The following is a 25183-nucleotide window of genomic DNA, read 5'->3' on the forward strand; positions in this document are numbered from 1 at the left end:
GACTGTCCCCCATGGAGATGAACTCTTCCCCAGGCTCAGGGACTGTCCCCCATGGAGATGAACTCTTCCCCAGGCTCAGGGATTAACCCCCATGGAAATGAACTCTCCCCCAGGCTCAGGGACTGACCCCCATGGAAATGAACTCTTCCCCAGGCTCAGGGACTGACCCCCATGGAAATGAACTCTTCTCTAGGCTCAGGGACTGACCCCCATGGAAATGAACTCTTCTATAGGCTCAGGGACTGACCCCCATGGAAATGAACTCTTCTCTAGGCTCAGGGACTGATCCCCATGGAAATGAACTCTTCTCCAGGCTCAGGGACTGATCCCCATGGAAATGAACTCTTCTCTAGGCTCAGGGACTGATCCTCATGGAAATGAACTCTTCTCCAGGCTGAGGGACTGACCCCCATGGAAATGAACTCTTCTCCAGGCTCAGGGACTGACCCCCATGGAAATGAACTCTTCTCCAGGCTCAGGGACTGACCCCCATGGAAATGAACTCTTCTCCAGGCTCAGGGACTGACCCCCATGGAAATGAACTCTTCCCCAGGCTCAGGGACTGACACCCATGGAAATGAACTCTTCTCCAGGCTCAGGGACTGACCCCCATGGAAATGAACTCTTCTCCAGGCTCAGGGACTGATCCCCATGGAAATGAACTCTTCTCTAGGCTCAGGGACTGACCCCCATGGAAATGAACTCTTCTCCAGGCTCAGGGACTGACCCCCCATGGAAATGAACTCTTCTCCAGGCTCAGGGACTGACCCCCATGGAAATGAACTCTTCTCCAGGCTCAGGGACTGACCCCCATGGAAATGAACTCTTCTCCAGGCTGAGGGACTGACCCCCTCAAATACTTTCTCTCCAAGGTTGATTCACTGATTACATCATCTTCATTTCACTAATACTACACCTGCTGCTGCTGTATTTGACTGAAGAAACCTACTGTGTAGGCAAAATGTGTCATTACGATTTCTTAAGTCATGTTGACGGCAGTGAAGGGACTTGAGCTAGAGTTCGTCACGGCCACGCTAGCTGGAGATTCGTCTGTAAAAACTTGCATTTGTGGTCACAGAGGTGCCTGTGCTAACCTTCCTATGGTGTAGAAATATACCTAGTTGGATGAATCTTATTGTGGCTAGCTGGTCTAGTGGCTAAAGCGACGGGCTGGAGTTTTGAGACTCTATGACCGCGGGTTCTATCCCGGCTGGGGGTATGGTTTTTTCATCAATAAAGATAACTAACTGTTTCATGGATGACTTAGTCATCACCTTAGTCGGTACTTTATATCATTTTTCACATTACGTTTCTCTCATATATAGACCAAAATTTACCACTCACAGCTTAACTGAGTCGAGTTTATGACGCAGAGTTGCATGATGGTCCCTGATAGTTCAACGTGACCCTGATAGTTCAATGTGTCCCTGATAGTTCAACGTGACCCTGATAGTTCAACGTGTCCCTGATAGTTCAACGTGTCCCTGATAGTTCAACGTGACCCTGATAGTTCAACGTGTCCCTGATAGTTCAACGTGTCCCTGATAGTTCAACGTGACCCTGATAGTTCAACGTGACCCTGATAGTTCAACGTGACCCTGATAGTTCAACATGACCCTGATAGTTCAACGTGTCCCTGATAGTTCAACGTGACCCTGATAGTTCAACGTGACCCTGATAGTTCAACATGACCCTGATAGTTCAACGTGACCCTGATAGTTCAACATGACCCTGATAGTTCAACGTGACCCTGATAGTTCAACGTGTCCCTGATAGTTCAACGTGACCCTGATAGTTCAACGTGACCCTGATAGTTCAACGTGACCCTGATAGTTCAACGTGACCCTGATAGTTCAACGTGACCCTGATAGTTCAACGTGACCCTGATAGTTCAACGTGACCCTGATAGTTCAACATGACCCTGATAGTTCAACGTGACCCTGATAGTTCAACATGACCCTGATACTTCAACGTGACCCTGATAGTTCAACATGACCCTGATAGTTCAACATGACCCTGATAGTTCAACGTGACCCTGATAGTTCAACATGACCCTGATAGTTCAACGTGACCCTGATAGTTCAACGTGACCCTGATAGTTCAACATGACCCTGATAGTTCAACATGACCCTGATAGTTCAACGTGACCCTGATAGTTCAACGTGACCCTGATAGTTCAACGTGTCCCTGATAGTTCAACGTGACCCTGATAGTTCAACATGACCCTGATACTTCAACGTGACCCTGATAGTTCAACATGACCCTGATAGTTCAACATGACCCTGATAGTTCAACGTGACCCTGATAGTTCAACGTGTCCCTGATAGTTCAACGTGACCCTGATAGTTCAACGTGACCCTGATAGTTCAACGTGACCCTGATAGTTCAACGTGTCCCTGATAGTTCAACGTGACCCTGATAGTTCAACGTGACCCTGATAGTTCAACGTGACCCTGATAGTTCAACGTGACCCTGATAGTTCAACGTGACCCTGATAGTTCAACGTGACCCTGATAGTTCAACGTGACCCTGATAGTTCAACATGACCCTGATAGTTCAACGTGACCCTGATAGTTCAACATGACCCTGATACTTCAACGTGACCCTGATAGTTCAACATGACCCTGATAGTTCAACATGACCCTGATAGTTCAACGTGACCCTGATAGTTCAACATGACCCTGATAGTTCAACGTGACCCTGATAGTTCAACGTGACCCTGATAGTTCAACATGACCCTGATAGTTCAACGTGACCCTGATAGTTCAACATGACCCTGATAGTTCAACATGACCCTGATAGTTCAACATGACCCTGATAGTTCAACATGACCCTGATAGTTCAACGTGACCCTGATAGTTCAACATGACCCTGATAGTTCAACATGACCCTGATACTTCAACGTGACCCTGATAGTTCAACATGACCCTGATAGTTCAACATGACCCTGATAGTTCAACGTGACCCTGATAGTTCAACATGACCCTGATAGTTCAACATGACCCTGATACTTCAACGTGACCCTGATAGTTCAACATGACCCTGATAGTTCAACATGACCCTGATAGTTCAACGTGACCCTGATAGTTCAACATGACCCTGATAGTTCAACGTGACCCTGATAGTTCAACATGACCCTGATAGTTCAACATGACCCTGATAGTTCAACATGACCCTGATAGTTCAACGTGACCCTGATAGTTCAACGTGACCCTGATAGTTCAACGTGACCCTGATAGTTCAACATGACCCTGATAGTTCAACGTGACCCTGATAGTTCAACGTGACCCTGATAGTTCAACATGACCCTGATAGTTCAACGTGATCCTGATAGTTCAACATGACCCTGATAGTTCAACGTGACCCTGATAGTTCAACATGACCCTGATAGTTCAACATGACCCTGATAGTTCAACATGACCCTGATAGTTCAACATGACCCTGATAGTTCAACATGACCCTGATAGTTCAACATGACCCTGATAGTTCAACATGACCCTGATAGTTCAACATGACCCTGATAGTTCAGCATGACCCTGATAGTTCAACATGACCCTGATAGTTCAACATGACCCTGATAGTTCAACATGACCCTGATAGTTCAACATGACCCTGATAGTTCAACATGACCCTGATAGTTCAACATGACCCTGATAGTTCAACATGACCCTGATAGTTCAACGTGATGGACAATATATGCCTATCCTTCCTGGGATTAAATGTGACTGAAACCCATTCCACAGGCACAGTATGATCCCTTGGAGTTTAATGGTTCCCCGTCACTGTAATAATAATCAAATCCAAGCCAAGATTTACCTCTCGCACCAAACATGAAAGTGCTATTAAAGATCTATGTAAACCATACCCCCGGCCGGGATTGAACCCGCGGTCTCAAAACTCCAGCCCGTCGCGTTAGCCACTAGACCAGATAGCCACAATAAGATTCATCCAACTAGGTATATTTCTACACCATAGGAAGGTTAGCACAGGCACCTCTGTGACCACAAATGCAAGTTTTTACAGACGAATCTCCAGCTAGCGTGGCCGTGACGAACTCTAGCTCAAGTCCCTTCACTGCCGTGTCATTACGATTTCTTAAGTCACAAATATCTATGTGACTGATGACACTGACATAAATCTATATGACTACCACTGATATAGATTTACATCACTGGCAGGCACAACAATACTATCATTCAGCCACAATGCTTACAAAAGGATGATTTTTACCAGCAGCACTTCTGCTGGTGGTATCAGCAGCAGCCATTGCAACCCTTGACACATCTGTGGCAACAACTGTGACCCTTGACACACCTGTGGTGACAACTGTGATTGACACCCATGACAACAACTGTGACCCTGGACAACAGCTGTGATCCTGGATAACATCTGTGACCCTGGACAACAGCTGTGATCCCTTGACAACTGTGACCCTAGACAGCAAGTGTGACCTTGACACACAACTTACTCTCATCATCGGTGCGTAACTTCTTCTTAAGTTGCTCCATCTTTGCGTCACGTTCCTTGTCTCCGTCTTTCTTCTTCTTCAGTGTCAGTGTTCCGAAGTTTGGTTTATTTTCAATGTCCTCTTGCTCAATTTCGTATACTAATGAATACTCATCGTGATTCATTATTCCTGTGGGTAATAAATTATCATTATCTTAAATAATATTTGATGATCATCATTATCTTAAATATTATTTAGCAGATACTGGTAATGTAAAGTTAAATGTGAAAAGATTTTGAACTGTTTACACACATTTAATTTATTTATGTGATGCAGCAAACCCAAGTGGGTTGTTGTTATATCTTGGAAATTGGTCATCCTGTGTTATTTAACTATTGTAAGAGAATATGATCATCACTTAATATTATAGCACGAAAGTCCCCGTTTATACCTAGAATAGAGACTTTCGGCGTTATATTATTATCTGTTAAAATATAAAAAATACCATGGTATTGTCCCTATTTTATTATTATTATTATTATTATTATTATTATTATTATTATTATTGTTAGGTAGGATTTCTTATGTATATAGAGCATAAGTCTCGGAACCATCCGGTGAATTGTTCAATTGTTTATGTCCGGCTGACTGACGTTTGGGTCAGCTGATCCAACCTGACGACGCGTCAACAGACTGGCAAGTAGTCAGTCCGCTCCCTGTTCTAGCCTTGACAACTGATCGTATATTGGCTCTCTTAGGGTGTACAGTTTAAATGGGTTTGAGAATTAGACTCTAGAGCTGACTCAGTTTGTTCTTCATTGCTCTGAAAGATTGTTTTGATATTTATATTCTTGGTCAGTTCAGTAATCCATAGAGATACGTCTTCCCAGACAAACTCTTGCTTTCTACTTACTTTACGGCCGGATTCAAAGGTCTTGTTGAATCTTGTACATTTTGTAGTTTGAGTTTACACTGTCTTGTTAAGACAAAGATGTAAATGTTAGTGAAGACTTAATTACAGGAAGAAAAATTAATCTTCCCTATTAATGTGATATTTCCACGATTTTGAACTAAATGTATACAGTGGACCCCCGGTTAACGATATTTTTTCACTCCAGAAGTATGTTCAGGTGCCAGTACTGACCGAATTTGTTCCCATAAGGAATATTGTGAAGTAGATTAGTCCATTTCAGACCCCCAAACATACACGTACAAATGCACTTACATAAATACACTTACATAATTGGTCGCATTCGGAGGTAATCGTTATGCGGGGGTCCACTGTATTGTAAATTTATTGTACAAAGCATTAAGACATAATATTAGGTACAGAGAAGATAAAGTATTATATTTAAATACTTTAATAAATTTGAATATTATTCTATGGAGTTTCCCAGTTGAAATTATTTCCCCTAGACTCTAAAATACCTTTAACTAACTCTGATCCAAAATCTTGTTGCCTATGAAGAAAATAGTAACAGACCACATTCTGAAGTTCTTTATAAAATTTCTTATTCGCAACAGTTGTTCAGTACAAGCAGTTATGGAGGCTTGATCCTCCATCCTCTAAACCCATGTGGATCATCCAGTACAAGGAGTGCTGGAGGATTGATCCGATGTCCTCTAAACCCAGGTGGATCATTCAGCACAAGAAGTGATGAAGGCTTGATCCTCCATCCTCTAAACCCATGTGGATCATCCAGTACAAGGAGTGCTGGAGGATCGATCCGATGTCCTCTAAACCCAGGTGGATCATTCAGCACAAGAAGTGATGAAGGCTTGATCCTCCATCCTCTAAACCCACGTGGATCATTCAGTATGAGTAGTGATGAAGGGTTGATCCTCTAAACCCCTTGTAACCGCCTCTTTCAATACTAGAACATAAAAAAACCAGTGTTGACCCAGCACAAGTCATGTGGCTTAGACATACTGTATACAAGTAACCCATGGTTCGGCTCTGGAGTAGAAAGACTCGCAAAACTCATCAAAGATATATGGAAGGTATAGCAATTCCTAACACAAACGAATCACAGCAATACAATGAAGAAATTTTTTCAACACACGGGCAGTCACCCACCGAGGCACGGTGGCCCAAAAGAGAATAAAACTATAAAGTTCATCTTGAAAGAACAAAAAGGCACAATGCCGTGACTGGAACAATACACAAAGAACCGGCACGCAGGAGAGAGACTTATGGTGGTGTTTCAGTCTGACCTGAACCATTTACAAAGTGACTTTGTTAATGGTCCAAACTGGACCGAAATGTCGTCATATGCTTTTCTCTCTCTCCTAAATGCAAGTTATTTGTATAAAGTTTACTTTCTTTTTACATCAAGTAATTTATACAATAAGAGACACTAGCCCCTAACACAGTTACACACTGAAAAAAATATATAACAAAATAGCCAACATACCAATTTTCGTGCAGATAACCACCATTAACTGAGACACTGGTTGGGAGTCGTCCACTAGCAGGGTCTTGACAGTACCGTCCAACATACGCACTTTTAGCGTACGCACTTTACGTCGGTACTCTATCACATCCTGTAAGTTCATTTAGGTACAGGTACATATAAGTATAATCATACATAGCAACATATATAATAATTACCCACCAGAATGACCCCCCCAAAAAATCCAAGTAACTTATTTCCATTGGCATCCCTGTAAAAAACAGCTGTTAAAAATTTACCATTTTCTAAATATGCTTTTTTTCACTTTTAGACTAAAATTTAATTAAATGATTATGTTAGCAAAGAGATTTAAAATATTTTTCATAACAGATTAAAGGTAACTAGCCATCTGATGCCCTGTCATGAATTTCTAATACCACAAATAATACTGAAACAAATAACTTGTTAGGTAAAAAGACACAAGTGCAACTAATGTGACATTTTAATGTGGCAACGTTTTGCTCTCCCGGAACCAAAATATTTTCTGTTAAATATAACCTAGCGTTTTTCATGTATCTTTTTAAACCATGTGTGAAACAATTATTCTTTGTAATATTGTCAGCTATACAGGTGGTCCTCGACGTACGATGGGTGACATTCCGACAAACCCGTCATAATCTGAATACAGTGGACCCCCGGTTAACGAACTTTTTTCACTCCAGAAGTATGTTCAGGTGCCAGTACTGACCGAATTTTTTCCCATAAGGAATATTGTGAAGTAGATTAGTCCATTTCAGAACCCCAAACATACACGTACAAACGCACTTACATAAATACACTTACATAATTGGTCGCATTGGGAGGTGATCGTTAAGCGGGGGTCCACTGTATATCCTAAGTCAAATATGAATGATATGATAAATAAGTAAGTTAATAACTACTCTCGCCAAGTAGATAAACAAATAATTACTGTAAATAAATACCAATACTGAAAAGTAAATAAATTAATACGAATTGTGAACTTGCTGCCTTCACGCTGAGTAATTATTCAAAGTACAGTGGACCCCCGTTAACGTTATTTTTTCATTCCAGTAGTATGTTCAGGTGCCAGTACTGACCGAATTTGTTCCCATAAGGAATATTGTGAAGTAGATTAGTCCATTTCAGACCCCCAAACATACACGTACAAACGCACTTACATAAATACACTTACATAATTGGTTGCATTGGGAGGTGATCGTCAAGAGGGGGTCCACTGTAATTGCTTTTGCACCATCGAAAAGTTGAAACATCCCAAGTCAAGGAGCACCTGCATTAAGATCAGGTTTACAAACGAGTGTTTGTATGTTGTAACACAAGTTGGGTTCCCCCTCCCTGTACAAGACCATGGATAAAAGCTGACCTGATCTCTAAGAAGATAATAGCTGAGGTTTCTGCCAGGTTCCAGCCACACTCCGGAGCCCTCGTCTCCCGCCAGGAACAGTCCATAATCTTTAGCTGCAACAAAAATTTACTAAATTACTATTGTATTAATTAAAAATGATAATTTCTTTTCTTTTTTTTTTTAACCTTTTTGCGGTCACTGCCATAGTTCTATGGTTCTGAGGTCAGGGTCCGTGATGTAGAACTACGTAATGAGCTCGGTTCACTCAGATAAGCTGTGAGCAATAAATCTGGGCCTAGATATGTAAGAATGAACTAGCTTAACATTAAGTATGTTAGATAATGCTAAACCTCAATTAGAAGAATTTGAATTTAAAAAGAGTGAACTACGAAGATAATTTGACGAAGAAAAATAGAAAACTTAAACCACTAGCAATAACTCACGAAATTGTAATGACACGATTGCAAACAAACGGTCTGGAGTTTTGAGACTCTCTGATCGCGGGTTCTATCTCTGTCCGTGGTATGGTTTGTTTCACTAACAATAGATTAAATGAAATGGGTCTATATGGTGAGTATGCAATGTATAAAAAAAATCCTGCCCCACACAGTGCATGGGAAAAAAAAAAAAGCATGACCGAATATTTAACACACGAGCAATCTTCCGAGGCAGGGTAACCCAAAAAAGAAGAAACAAAAGTTGCAGTTGCAGTTTCTAAACTGTAGTGTCGACATGCCTCTGGCAAGACAGTGATGGAGTGAGTGATGATGAAAGTGTTTCTTCTTTTTCTGGTCACCAACCTTGGTGGAAAACGGCCGATGTGTTAAAAAAATTATACAGGAGTTACTAGACCCTTGCTGCCTAAATATACTAACATGCATTACAAAATAATAATTTATATTAAGGCACACATGCTTAATTGTATGTGTAAAAATATTATAAAGGGGAAAAATAAAAATATGTGAGTGTAACTCTTGATATGTAAGTCTATGTGGATATAATTTGCATTTTTTATTTTCTTTTACTTTGAGGTAGTGATAAGTGCCGCCATAAAAATAGTACAACCTCTCCTCACTTAACAACGGAGTTCCGTACCTAAGACCAAGTCAGTAAACAAATTTGTCGCTAAGTGAGGAGCATACTATAATGGTAGTGGGTTTGTGTCAAACATCTTTGTTATTGTTTTTGTGTCACCTTTCCACCATTTATAACATTTCTGGTGTATTTTTAAATGTTTATACAGTATTTTTTCCATTATTAACACATCGGCCATTTCCCGCCAAGGTAGAGTGGCCCAAAAGATAAAAAAAATTCACCATCATTCACTCCATCACTGTCTTGCCAGTGGCAATTGTATTGCAGTTTCTGTTATTAAGGTGGGACCAGACCACTCCTCTTGTCGAGTGGATGAAAATAATCTATTATAAATCTGGAAAGAGCACCAAAAGTATGGCTAGGAATTGTTTTAAAAAGCTAGTGCTGTGAAATATTTACATCAGGTTCCATACACAAACAACCTGTACTCAGAAGACCGGCACTTTTTTTTTATTATTATTAACACCATTTGTCTCCATTCACTCGTGTTTGATAGGAGTGAATGGAGACGAATGGTTTTTAATACTTGATGTGCTGTTGGAGTGTGAGCAAAGTAACATTTATGAAGGGGTTCAGGGAAACCGGCAGGCCGGACTTGAGTCCTGGAGATGGGAAGTACAGTGCCTGCACTCTGAAGGAGGGGTGTTAATGTTGCAGTTTAAAAACTGTAGTGTAAAGCACCCTTCTGGCAAGACAGTGATGGAGTGAATGATGGTGAAAGTTTTTCTTTTTCGGGCCACCCTGCCTTGGTGGGAATCGGCCAGTGTGATAATAAAAAAAAAAAAATAACACACTGGCCGTTTCCCACCAAGGCAGGGTGGCCTGAAAAAGAAAAACTTTCACCATCATTCACTCCATCACTGTCTTGGCAGAGGTGTGCTTACACTAGTTATAAAACTGCAACATTAAAACCCCTCCTTCAGAGTGCAGGCACTGTACTTCCTATCTTCAGGACTCAAGTCCGGCCTGCCGGTTTTCCTGAATCCCTTCATAAATACTACCCTGCTCACACTCCAACAGCATGTCAAGTCATAAAAACCATTTGTCTCCATTCGCTCCTGTCTAACACGATCACTCATTTTTGTGCAAGAATGGTATATAATACCGACAAGATGAAATTAAAACACATGTGCAACATCTGGGTATCTTTATTGTAGACGTTTCGCCATCCAGTGGCTTTATCAATACAAATTCTAGGACATAACTTGAAGACAGTAGAACTATGTACAGAAGATGAGGTAATCAGTCCCTCAACCTAGGAGTAGGTGTGAAGAGCACTATAGTCGTGGAGAATCTCCACCACTATGGTGCTCTTCGTACCTACTCCTAGGATGAGGGACTGATTACCTCATCTTCTGTACATAGTTCTACTGTCTTCTAGTTATGTCCTAGAATTTGTATTGATAAAGCCACTGGATGGCGAAACGTCTACAATAAAGATACCCAGATGTTGCACATGTGTCTTAATTTCATCACTCATTTTTGCTGAAAGTCCATCATAGACCCATCTATAAATAACAAAAAAAGGCACAATACCGTGACTGGAACGATACACAAATAACCCACACATAAAAGAGAGAAGCTTACGACGACGTTTCGGTCCGACTTGGACCATTGACAAAGTGACTTTGTCAATGGTCCAAGTCGGACCGAAACATCGTCGTAAGCTTCTCTCTTTTATGTGCGGGTTATTTGTGTATAGACCCATCTGCTGACATGTCCACTCCTAAATATCCGAATACATTCACCTCCTCCATACTTTCTCCTTCCAACCTGATATCCAATCTTCCGTTACCTAATTTTTTTTTGTTATTCTCATCACCTTACACTTATCTATGTTCACTTTCAACTTTCTACCTTTACACACCCTCCCAAACTCGTCCACTAACCTTTGCAACTTTTCTTTAGAATCTCCCAAAAGCACAGTATCATCAGCAAAAAGTAACTGTGTCAACTCCCATTTTGTATTTCATTCCCCATAATTTAATCCCACCCGTCTCCACAACACCCTAGCATTTACTTTTTTTTGCACCCCTATCTATAAATACACATGTATATTAAACAACCATGGTGACATCACACATCCTTGTCTAAGGCCTACTTCTATTGGGAATAATCTCCCTCTCTCCTACATACTCTAACTTGAGCCTCACTATCCCCGTAACAACTTTTCACGCATTCAATAACCTACCTCTAATTTTATACATCTGCCACATTGCCCCCCTATCCACCCTGCCATACACTTTTTCCAAATACAGTAGTGTACTGTATACTGTAATAAACAGAATAGAGGAAATCAGCTCTAATATACATTATTTAGGTATGTATACTGGTCAGACAGCCCGTCGTAGGTCCAAGTCATCGGTAAATGAGTATGTCGCTAAGTGAGGAGAGGCTGTATAGTGGATGCTCTATTGAGCAAACTCTATATAGCAGTAATAATGTTGGTAGAACTACCCACAATACGTTAGGTAAAAAAACAAGTGCAACTAATGTGACATTCTACTGTGGCAACGTTTTGCTCTCCAGGAGCTTTGTCAAGCTGTTACAGCCTGACAAAGCTCCTGGAGAGTGAAACGTTGCCACAATAAAATGTTGCATTAGTTGCACTTGTGTCCTTTTACCTCCATGCACTTGCAGATAGGCCAGGTTATGGGTGCTATGTTGATACCATCAATGGCCTGACTGATGAAGTCATCGAGAACACAAACCACAACAATGTGACTGGAACAATACGCAAATAACCTGCACATAGGAGGGAGAAACATACAACGACATTTTTGTCCGACTTGGACTTCGTAAACGGTCCAAGTCGGACTGAAATGTCATTGTAAGGTCCTCTCTCCTATGCGCGGGTTATTTGTGTATGGATCAAGTCATCAGCCAGGAAATATGATGTGGGACCAGGACATCAACAGGTGTACAACAAGGAGACAGCTGTATCTAATCAGAGATAAAAGAAAAGAGTATTACTCACAAAGGAAATCTAACACTCTGTATAAGCAGGGCTCTACAGTAGCCTGGAACCTTACCTGCTGTATAAGCAGGGCCCTACAGTAGCCTGGAACCTTACCTGCTGTATAAGCAGGGCCCTACAGTAGCCTGGAACCTTACCTGCTGTATAAGCAGGGCTCTACAGTACCCTGGAACCTTACCTGCTGTATAAGCAGGGCCCTACAGTAGCCTGGAACCTTACCTGCTGTATAAGCAGGGCCCTACAGTAGCCTGGAACCTTACCTGCTGTATAAGCAGGGCCCTACAGTAGCCTGGAACCTTACCTGCTGTATAAGCAGGGCCCTACAGTAGCCTGGAACCTTACCTGCTGTATAAGCAGGGCCCTACAGTAGCCTGGAACCTTACCTGCTGTATAAGCAGGGCCCTACAGTAGCCTGGAACCTTACCTGCTGTATAAGCAGGGCCCTACAGTAGCCTGGAACCTTACCTGCTGTATAAGCAGGGCCCTACAGTAGCCTGGAACCTTACCTGCTGTATAAGCAGGGCCCTACAGTAGCCTGGAACCTTACCTGCTGTATAAGCAGGGCCCTACAGTAGCCTGGAACCTTACCTGCTGTATAAGCAGGGCCCTACAGTAGCCTGGAACCTTACCTGCTGTATAAGCAGGGCCCTACAGTAGCCTGGAACCTTACCTGCTGTATAAGCAGGGCCCTACAGTAGCCTGGAACCTTACCTGCTGTATAAGCAGGGCCCTACAGTAGCCTGGAACCTTACCTGCTGTATAAGCAGGGCCCTACAGTAGCCTGGAACCTTACCTGCTGTATAAGCAGGGCCCTACAGTAGCCTGGAACCTTACCTGCTGTATAAGCAGGGCCCTACAGTAGCCTGGAACCTTACCTGCTGTATAAGCAGGGCCCTACAGTAGCCTGGAACCTTACCTGCTGTATAAGCAGGGCCCTACAGTAGCCTGCAACCTTACCTGCTGTATAAGCAGGGCCCTACAGTAGCCTGGAACCTTACCTGCTGTATAAGCAGGGCCCTACAGTAGCCTGGAACCTTACCTGCTGTATAAGCAGGGCCCTACAGTAGCCTGGAACCTTACCTGCTGTATAAGCAGGGCCCTACAGTAGCCTGGAACCTTACCTGCTGTATAAGCAGGGCCCTACAGTAGCCTGGAACCTTACCTGCTGTATAAGCAGGGCCCTACAGTAGCCTGGAACCTTACCTGCTGTATAAGCAGGGCCCTACAGTAGCCTGGAACCTTACCTGCTGTATAAGCAGGGCCCTACAGTAGCCTGGAACCTTACCTGCTGTATAAGCAGGGCCCTACAGTAGCCTGGAACCTTACCTGCTGTATAAGCAGGGCCCTACAGTAGCCTGGAACCTTACCTGCTGTATAAGCAGGGCCCTACAGTAGCCTGGAACCTTACCTGCTGTATAAGCAGGGCCCTACAGTAGCCTGGAACCTTACCTGCTGTATAAGCAGGGCCCTACAGTAGCCTGGAACCTTACCTGCTGTATAAGCAGGGCCCTACAGTAGCCTGGAACCTTACCTGCTGTATAAGCAGGGCCCTACAGTAGCCTGGAACCTTACCTGCTGTATAAGCAGGGCCCTACAGTAGCCTGGAACCTTACCTGCTGTATAAGCAGGGCCCTACAGTAGCCTGGAACCTTACCTGCTGTATAAGCAGGGCCCTACAGTAGCCTGGAACCTTACCTGCTGTATAAGCAGGGCCCTACAGTAGCCTGCAACCTTACCTGCTGTATAAGCAGGGCCCTACAGTAGCCTGCAACCTTACCTGCTGTATAAGCAGGGCCCTACAGTAGCCTGGAACCTTACCTGCTGTATAAGCAGGGCCCTACAGTAGCCTGGAACCTTACCTGCTGTATAAGCAGGGCCCTACAGTAGCCTGGAACCTTACCTGCTGTATAAGCAGGGCCCTACAGTAGCCTGGAACCTTACCTGCTGTATAAGCAGGGCCCTACAGTAGCCTGGAACCTTACCTGCTGTATAAGCAGGGCCCTACAGTAGCCTGGAACCTTACCTGCTGTATAAGCAGGGCCCTACAGTAGCCTGGAACCTTACCTGCTGTATAAGCAGGGCCCTACAGTAGCCTGGAACCTTACCTGCTGTATAAGCAGGGCCCTACAGTAGCCTGGAACCTTACCTGCTGTATAAGCAGGGCCCTACAGTAGCCTGGAACCTTACCTGCTGTATAAGCAGGGCCCTACAGTAGCCTGGAACCTTACCTGCTGTATAAGCAGGGCCCTACAGTAGCCTGCAACCTTACCTGCTGTATAAGCAGGGCCCTACAGTAGCCTGCAACCTTACCTGCTGTATAAGCAGGGCCCTACAGTAGCCTGCAACCTTACCTGCTGTATAAGCAGGGCCCTACAGTAGCCTGGAACCTTACCTGCTGTATAAGCAGGGCCCTACAGTAGCCTGGAACCTTACCTGCTGTATAAGCAGGGCCCTACAGTAGCCTGGAACCTTACCTGCTGTATAAGCAGGGCCCTACAGTAGCCTGGAACCTTACCTGCTGTATAAGCAGGGCCCTACAGTAGCCTGGAACCTTACCTGCTGTATAAGCAGGGCCCTACAGTAGCCTGGAACCTTACCTGCTGTATAAGCAGGGCCCTACAGTAGCCTGGAACCTTACCTGCTGTATAAGCAGGGCCCTACAGTAGCCTGGAACCTTACCTGCTGTATAAGCAGGGCCCTACAGTAGCCTGGAACCTTACCTGCTGTATAAGCAGGGCCCTACAGTAGCCTGGAACCTTACCTGCTGTATAAGCAGGGCCCTACAGTAGCCTGGAACCTTACCTGCTGTATAAGCAGGGCCCTACAGTAGCCTGGAACCTTACCTGCTGTATAAGCAGGGCCCTACAGTAGCCTGGAACCTTACCTGCTGTATAAGCAGGGCCCTACAGTAGCCTGGAACCTTACCTGCTGTATAAGCAGGGCCCTACAGTAGCCTGGAACCTTACCTGCTGTATAAGCAGGGCCCTACAGTAGCCTGGAACCTTACCTGCTGTATAAGCAGGGCCCTACAGTAGCCTGGAACCTTACCTGCTGTATAAGCAGGGCCCTACAGTAGCCTGGAACCTTACCTGCTGTATAAGCAGGGCCCTACAGTAGCCTGGAACCTTACCTGCTGTATAAGCAGGGCCCTACAGTAGCCTGGAACCTTACCTGCTGTATAAGCAGGGCCCTACAGTAGCCTGGAACCTTACCTGCTGTATAAGCAGGGCCCTACAGTAGCCTGGAACCTTACCTGCTGTATAAGCAGGGCCCTACAGTAGCCTGGAACCTTACCTGCTGTATAAGCAGGGCCCTACAGTAGCCTGGAACCTTACCTGCTGTATAAGCAGGGCCCTACAGTAGCCTGGAACCTTACCTGCTGTATAAGCAGGGCCCTACAGTAGCCTGGAACCTTACCTGCTGTATAAGCAGGGCCCTACAGTAGCCTGGAACCTTACCTGCTGTATAAGCAGGGCCCTACAGTAGCCCAGAACCTAACCTGTTACAGCTGATATTCCCTTGTTTGTTTAGACATTATACCATCCACCTGGAGAGATAATGATGGGTGGAAACAGACATATCTGCAGCGGTCCACTTTCCGCTCCAGATACATTCACCTGGTAAGTCAATGATGGGTGAATGATATACAGTGGACCCCCGCATAACGATTACCTCCGAATGCGACCAATTATGTAAGTGTATTTATGTAAGTGCATTTGTACGTGTATGTTTGGGGGTCTGAAATGGACTAATCTACTTCACAATATTTCTTATGGGAACAAATTCGGTCAGTACTGGCACCTGAACATACTTCTGGAATGAAAAAATATCGTTAACCGGGGGTCCACTGTAATGTTAAAACAAACCAAAAAATAATCTAGTCAAGAAAAAATATATTTCAGTAACTGTTTTTTTTTTTTTAGAAATGTATTAGTTGTCTACAAAAATAAAATTCATACTGTGCACTGTGTATATTTTAAGAGGATCATAGATTTTATTAATGTTAGTGCTCCGTGGTTTTATGTCTGGGCGAAGATTTTTTTTGGTCAATATTTTCTTATTTGTAAGAAAATGTACAGTAATCAATATTTTTTTTCCAACACACCAGTTGTATCCAAGACAGGGTGACCTAAAAAGAAAAACAAAAGTATCTCCTTTTAAATTTAGTATAATACAGTGGACCCCCGCTTAACGATCACCTCCCAGTGCGACCAATTATGTAAGTGTATTTATGTAAGTGCATTTGTACGTGTATGTTTGGGGGTCTGAAATGGACTAATCTACTTCACAATATTCCTTATGGGAACAAATTCAGTCAGTACTGGCACCTGAACATACTTCTGGAGTGAAAAAATATCGTTAATCGGGGGTCCACTGTATATACAGGAGAAGGGGGTTACTAGCCCCTTGCTCCTGGCATTTTAGTCGCCTCTTACGACACGCATGACTTACAGAGGAAGAATTCTGTCCCACTTCCCTATGGAGACATAATCAATATATTTTACTACAAAAATGTCTAGTAGAAACAGTAATGATAAGATTACAGATAAGAGGAAGATAACATATTATCAACAGATAATATGAGGCAACATTTGTAGGAAAGAATTTAATTTCATACTAATTATTTAGTTTTTTCATCGAATACATTATTATTTGTATATGTAAAAGTTGTGTATGTGTGAACACAAATAGGTCTGGAAAATGTGGGGGAGGAAATGTGTCAATGTTCTGAACCTTTGTAACACACTTGTCTCACACTCTGAGTGTCCGTTGTTGAATCCCCGGCACGGGTGGAAACGGTGGAAATATAAACACAAATGCAGTATAATGTGATCCTTTATTGACAACGTTTCACCCACACAGTGGGCTTTTTCAAGTCACACACGGATCCGTGTGTGACTTGAAAAAGCCCACTGTGTGGGTGAAACGTTGTCAATAAAGGATCACATTATACTGCATTTGTGTTTATATTTCCATTGTGTCGGTATTTTATACCATTTATTTCCACGGGTGGAAACATTGGGCGTGTTACCTTACACCTGCTGTCACTGTTCACCAAGCAGTAAGTAGGTACCTGGGTGTTAGTTACCTCACATCTGCCTTACACTCATCCTCATTCAGTTTAAATGATTGAACATCCTGTAAGACTCACCTTGTCCCAGATTGGCTTCAGTTATCTTCTCTCTGATAGTCTCACACGCCTTATACACAGGTGTGGACGGGTCGAACTGCATCATCTTCCGGACATTTTGTTCCACAATGTGTATCTTCAGTGCCAGCGCCATCTTGCTCCCTCTTCTGTCCTCTCAACTTTATCTGTGAAGAACACAACAAATTTAGTCGCCTTAACACCGAAACCAAATTATGTTCTTATGTTCTAAATACAAAAGGGCCCCGTTTATACAGCGCCTTTTTTCGGTGTTGCATGTTCTCGTTTGCTTTCAACTGAGCCATTATTCATTATGTTCCACCAGTGGGTGGAACATAATAGACAATGCTCAAATGAAAGCCTACGAAAACGTGGAGCATATAAAAATATGCGCTGTATACTTTTTAATATTGTAGCACACTTGACATTGGCCTGTCCCCTGCACCTCCTGGTAAACCATGGGGTCACTCTGGTCTTCCCATTCTTCCTGTTGCCCCTTGTCTTGCACTTCTCCACTCCCTTTGCACTTTGTGGTCATGTGTTCCATTATTTCGTTTACCATGGGGGTCCTCATGTATTGAAAACAGGTCCATGGGATTTTCTAAAATACAGTGGACCCCTGCTTAACGATCACCTCCAAATGCGACCAATCATGTAAGTGTATTTATGTAAGTGCCTTTGTATGTGTATGTTTGGGGGTCTGAAATGGACTAATCTACTTCACAATATTCCTTATGGGGAAAAATTCGGTCAGTACTGGCACCTGAACATACTTCTGGAATGAAAAAAGTTCGTTAATCGGGGGTCCACTGTACAAGTTTAGGAACTCTTATGGAAATGAGGCAGAGAAATTTGCTTTCTTGTATTAACATTATGGGGTTTTATTAATTTAAAAACATTATTATATTTAATGTTTAAACAAATTTAGCTTAGATCTTACAATAACAATATTCTTTAAACACTTCAGAGTGTTAGAGAATATAGTTCAATACTGATGTTGCTGGTGTTACAACTTACACAGTGTTGCTGGTGTTACAACTTACACAGTGTTGCTGGTGTTACAACTTACACAGTGTTGCTGGTGTTACAACTTACACAGTGTTGCTGGTGTTACAACTTACACAGTGTTGCTGGTGTTACAACTTACACAGTGTTGCTGGTGTTACAACTTACACAGTGTTGCTGGTGTTATAGTTTACACAGTGTTGCTGGTGTTATAACTTCCAAACACAGTGTTGCTAGTGTTACAACTTACACAGTTGATAAATTAGACACATGTACAACACTTGGGTACTTTTAATGAGGAAACGTTTCGCCACACAGTGACTTTATCAGTCCATACAAAGGAGAATGAAGAACAGGATAAGGCTGAGGTAATCAGTCCCTCAGCCTTGAGACAATGTAATCAGTCCATCAATGTTGACAAGAATACAACATATGTGGGGAGAAGTAGCTTATATACTGTAGGTAGGAGAGGTACAGCAGTCGTAGGTGGTGTCACTGACCAGTGTGGAAGTGCGTCATGTAACCTCAAGGGTTAGGCAAGTGAAGAATTGCCTGTATTAAGAGGTGTGGGTGTACAGGTGTGGGTGTACAGGTGTGGGTGTACAGGTGTGGGTGTACAGGTGTGGGTGTACAGGTGTGGGTGTACAGGTGTGGGTGTACAGGTGTGGGTGTACAGGTGTGGGTGTACAGGTGTGGGTGTACAGGTGTGGGTGTACAGGTGTGGGTGTACAGGTATGGGTGTACAGGTGTGGGTGTACAGGTGTGGGTGTACAGGTGTGGGTGTACAGGTGTGGGTGTACAGGTGTGGGTGTACAGGTGTGGGTGTACAGGTGTGGGTGTACAGGTGTGGGTGTACAGGTGTGGGTGTACAGGTGTGGGTGTACAGGTGTGGGTGTACAGGTGTGGGTGTACAGGTGTGGGCGTACAGGTGTGGGTGTACAGGTGTGGGTGTACAGGTGTGGGTGTGCAGGTGTGGGTGTACAGGTGTGGGTGTACAGGTGTGGGTTTTCAGGTGTGGGTGTACAGGTGTGGGTGTGCAGGTGTGGGTGTACAGGTGTGGGTGTACAGGTGTGGGTGTACAGGTGGGTGTGCAGGTGTGGGTGTACAGGTGGGTGTGCAGGTGTGGGTATACAGGTGGGTGTGCAGGTGTGGGTGTACAGGTGGGTGTACAGGTGTGGGTGTACAGTTGGGTGTGCAGGTCTGGGTGTACAGGTGGGTGTGCAGGTGTGGATGTACAGGTGTGGGTGTACAGGTGTGGGTGTGCAGGTGTGGGTGCACAGGTGTGGGTGTACAGGTGGGTGTGCAGGTGTGGGTGTACAGGTGGGTGTGCAGTTGTGGGTGTACAGGTGTGGGTGTACAGGTGTGGGTGTACAGGTGGGTGTGCAGGTGTGGGTGTACAGGTAGGTGTGGGTGTACAAGTGTGGGTGTACAGGTGGGTGTGCAGGTGTGGGTGTACAGGTGGGTGTGCAGGTGTGGGTGTACAGGTGGGTGTGCAGGTGTGGGTGTAGAGGTGTGGGTGTAGAGGTGTGGGTGTAGAGGTGTGGGTGTAGAGGTGTGGGTGTAGAGGTGTGGGTGTAGAGGTGTGGGTGTAGAGGTGTGGGTGTAGAGGTGTGGGTGTACAGGTGTGGGTGTACAGGTGTGGGTGTACAGGTGTGGGTGTAGAGGTGTGGGTGTAGAGGTGTGGGTGTAGAGGTGTGGGTGTACAGGTGTGGGTGTACAGGTGTGGGTGTGCAGGTGTGGGTGTACAGGTGTGGGTGTCCAGGTGTGGGTGTACAGGTGTGGGTGTACAGGTGTGGGTGTACAGGTGTGGGTGTAGTGTGGGTGTACAGGTGTGGGTGTACAGGTGTGGGTGTACAGGTGTGGGTGTGCAGTTGTGGGTGTGCAGTTGTGGGTGTACAGGTGTGGGTGTACAGGTGTGGGTGTACAGGTGTGGGTGTACAGGTGTGGGTGTACAGGTGTGGGTGTACAGGTGTGGGTGTACAGGTGTGGGTGTGCAGGTGTGGGTGTACAGGTGTGGGTGTACAGGTGTGGGTGTACAGGTGTGGGTGTACAGGTGTGGGTGTACAGGTGTGGGTGTACAGGTGTGGGTGTACAGGTGTGGGTGTACAGGTGTGGGTGTACAGGTGTGGGTGTACAGGTGTGGGTGTGCAGGTGTGGGTGTACAGGTGTGGGTGTACAGGTGTGGGTGTACAGGTGTGGGTGTACAGGTGTGGGTGTACAGGTGTGGGTGTACAGGTGTGGGTGTACAGGTGTGGGTGTACAGGTGTGGGTGTACAGGTGTGGGTGTACAGGTGTGGGTGTACAGGTGTGGGTGTACAGGTGTGGGTGTACAGGTGTGGGTGTACAGGTGTGGGTGTACAGGTGTGGGTGTACAGGTGTGGGTGTGCAGGTGTGGGTGTACAGGTGTGGGTGTGCAGGTGTGGGTGTGCAGGTGTGGGTGTACAGGTGTGGGTGTACAGGTGTGGGTGTACAGGTGTGGGTGTACAGGTGTGGGTGAGAGAGCAGTAAGTCACCACCGTCAACGTTACTATGGTAACGTTTGAGCAATCATGCCTCTTTGTGTGGTCTGCTGATGACATATTTACCACCACCATCACCACCACCACCACCATCACCACCACCACCACCACCACCACCATCACCACCACCACGGCTGTACACGCCATACACGCCCATCCGCCCAACACCAACTCTCCCACGCACAGGTATGATAAATCTCAGGAAGCAGGGAGAGAGAGTGGACCTAGTAGCGACCAGTGAAGAGGCGGGGCCAGGAGCTGTGAATCGACCCCTGCAACCACAATTAGGTGAGTGCACACATAGCCACGTTATCAAGTATTTCAATCTCAAATGAGAACGAAAATGAAGAATAAAACAACAAAAGGTTAACGCTACACAGTTTTAAAAACAGGTACGATAAGCTTCACGAGACCAGTAACGCTGCTCGACAAGGCTGAAGTAGCAGCGCCAGGAACCAAGACTCGACTCTACTCAACACAAACTGGTGACTACATAAGTATGATTATCAAATGGTATACAATACCGACAGGTTGGTAAGACACAGAGGCATCAGTTAGGCAGCTTGATTCTGAAACGTTTCGCCTACACAGTAGGCTTCTTCAGTCGAGTACAGAAAGTAGGCAGGAACAGTAGAGATGTGAAGACGATGTACTGATTACTGGGGATGGGCTGATTACTGACGATGGTCTGATTACTGACGATGGTCTGATTACTGACGATGGTCTGATTACTGACGATGTACTGATTACTGACGATGTACTGATTACTGGGTATGGGCTGATTACTGACGATGGTCTGATTACTGACGATGGAATGATTACTGACGATGGAATGATTACTGACGATGGAATGATTACTGACGATGGTCTGATTACTGACGATGGAATGATTACTGACGATGGAATGATTACTGACGATGGTCTGATTACTGACGATGGAATGATTACTGACGATGGAATGATTACTGACGATGGAATGATTACTGACGATGGTCTGATTACTGACGATGGAATGATTACTGACGATGGAATGATTACTGACGATGGAATGATTACTGACGATGGAATGATTACTGACGATGGTCTGATTACTGACGATGGAATGATTACTGACGATGGAATGATTACTGACGATGGTCTGATTACTGACGATGGAATGATTACTGACGATGGAATGATTACTGACGATGGTCTGATTACTGACGATGGTCTGATTACTGACGATGGAATGATTACTGACGATGGAATGATTAGACGATGGACTGATTACTGACGATGGGCTGATTACTGTCGATGGGCTGATTACTGACGATGGGCTGATTACTGACGATGGACTGATTACTGACGATGGGCTGATTACTGACGATGGACTGATTACTGACGATGGACTGATTACTGACGATGGGCTGATTACTGACGATGGGCTGATTACTGACGATGGAATGATTACTGACGATGGAATGATTACTGACGATGGAATGATTACTGACGATGGAATGATTACTGACGATGGGCTGATTACTGACGATGGAATGATTACTGACGATGGAATGATTACTGACGATGGAATGATTACTGACGATGGACTGATTACTGACGATGGAATGATTACTGACGATGGAATGATTACTGACGATGGAATGATTACTGACGATGGAATGATTACTGACGATGGAATGATTACTGATGATGGAATGATTACTGACGATGGAATGATTACTGACGATGGAATGATTACTGACGATGGAATGATTACTGACGATGGAATGATTACTGACGATGGAATGATTACTGACGATGGGCTGATTACTGACGATGGAATGATTACTGACGATGGAATGATTACTGACGATGGAATGATTACTGACGATGGAATGATTACTGACGATGGGCTGATTACTGACGATGGAATGATTACTGACGATGGAATGATTACTGACGATGGAATGATTACTGACGATGGAATGATTACTGACGATGGGCTGATTACTGACGATGGAATGATTACTGACGATGGACTGATTACTGACGATGGACTGATTACTGACGATGTACTGATTACTGACGATGGAATGATTACTGACGATGGTCTGATTACTGACGATGGGCTGATTACTGACGATGGAATGATTACTGACGATGGAATGATTACTGACGATGGAATGATTACTGACGATGGGCTGATTACTGACGATGGACTGATTACTGACGATGTACTGATTACTGACGATGGACTGATTACTGACGATGTACTGATTACTGACGATGGACTGATTACTGACGATGTACTGATTACTGACTGATTACTGACGATGGACTGATTACTGACGAAGTAATGATTACTGACTATGGAATGATTACTGACGATGGAATGATTACTGACGATGGTCTGATTACTGACGATGGACTGATTACTGACGATGTACTGATTACTGACGATGGACTGATTACTGACGATGGACTGATTACTGACGATGGAATGATTACTGACGATACTGATTACTGACGATGGACTGATTACTGACGATGGACTGATTACTGACGATGGACTGATTACTGACGATAGACTGATTACTGACGATGGACTGATTACTGACGATGGACTGATTACTGACGAGGGCATGATTACTGACGATGGAATGATTACTGACGATGGAATGATTACTGACGATGGACTGATTACTGACGATGGGCTGATTACTGACGATGGACTGATTACTGACGATGGACTGATTACTGACGATGGACTGATTACTGACGATGGACTGATTACTGACGATGGGCTGATTACTGACGATGGACTGATTACTGACAATGGAATGATTACTGACGATGGCTGATTACTGACGATGGACTGATTACTGACGATGGGCTGATTACTGACGATGGACTGATTACTGACGATGGACTGATTACTGACGATGGACTGATTACTGACGATGGACTGATTACTGACGATGGGCTGATTACTGACGATGGACTGATTACTGACGATGGACTGATTACTGACGATGGACTGATTACTGACGATGGACTGATTACTGACGATGGACTGATTACTGACGATGGACTGATTACTGACGATAGACTGATTACTGACGATGGACTGATTACTGACGATGGACTGATTACTGACGATGGACTGATTACTGACGATGGACTGATTACTGACGATGGACTGATTACTGACGATGGACTGATTACTGACGATGGACTGATTACTGACGATGGACTGATTACTGACGATAGACTGATTACTGACGATGGACTGATTACTGACGATGGACTGATTACTGACGATGGACTGATTACTGACGATGGACTGATTACTGACGATGGACTGATTACTGACGATGGACTGATTACTGACGATGGACTGATTACTGACGATGGGCTGATTACTGACGATGGAATGATTACTGACGATGGACTGATTACTGACGATGGACTGATTACTGACGATGGACTGATTACTGACGATGGGCTGATTACTGACGATGGGCTGATTACTGACGATGGACTGATTACTGACGATGGACTGATTACTGACGATGGACTGATTACTGACGATAGACTGATTACTGACGATGGACTGATTACTGACGATGGACTGATTACTGACGATGGACTGATTACTGACGATAGACTGATTACTGACGATAGACTGATTACTGACGATGGACTGATTACTGACGATGGACTGATTACTGACGATGGACTGATTACTGACGATGGACTGATTACTGACGATGGACTGATTACTGACGATGGACTGATTACTGACGATGGACTGATTACTGACGATGGACTGATTACTGACGATGGTCTGATTACTGACGATGGACTGATTACTGACGATGGACTGATTACTGACGATGGACTGATTACTGACGATGGACTGATTACTGACGATGGACTGATTACTGACGATGGACTGATTACTGACGATGGGCTGATTACTGACGATGGACTGATTACTGACGATGGGCTGATTACTGACGATGGAATGATTACTGACGATGGTCTGATTACTGACGATGGTCTGATTACTGACGATGGAATGATTACTGACGATGGGCTGATTACTGACGATGGAATGATTACTGACGATGGACTGATTACTGACGATGGAATGATTACTGACGATGGAATGATTACTGACGATGGAATGATTACTGACGATGGGCTGATTACTGACGATGGAATGATTACTG

At 44.3% G+C, this 25183-nt stretch overlaps 1 protein-coding gene across 2 annotated transcripts in view; it reads right to left on the minus strand.

Annotated features, from left to right (window-relative positions):
* rhea (Talin_middle and talin-RS domain-containing protein rhea) overlaps positions 1-25183 on the minus strand; it is a 351846-nt gene that overhangs the window by 116894 nt on the left and 209769 nt on the right. For both annotated transcript variants that reach the window (XM_070105058.1, XM_070105057.1), the window contains exons 3-6: positions 17449-17612; positions 8243-8337; positions 6862-6991; positions 4469-4636 (exon numbers count right to left, since the gene is read on the minus strand). In XM_070105058.1, coding sequence (XP_069961159.1) covers positions 4469-4636; positions 6862-6991; positions 8243-8337; positions 17449-17581 — 526 coding nt within the window. In that variant the 5' untranslated portion in view covers positions 17582-17612. The remainder of the gene's footprint in view (positions 1-4468; positions 4637-6861; positions 6992-8242; positions 8338-17448; positions 17613-25183) is intronic.

The sequence above is a fragment of the Cherax quadricarinatus genome, chromosome 96 (assembly GCF_038502225.1).
Source record: "Cherax quadricarinatus isolate ZL_2023a chromosome 96, ASM3850222v1, whole genome shotgun sequence".
Classification (NCBI taxonomy): domain Eukaryota; kingdom Metazoa; phylum Arthropoda; class Malacostraca; order Decapoda; family Parastacidae; genus Cherax; species Cherax quadricarinatus.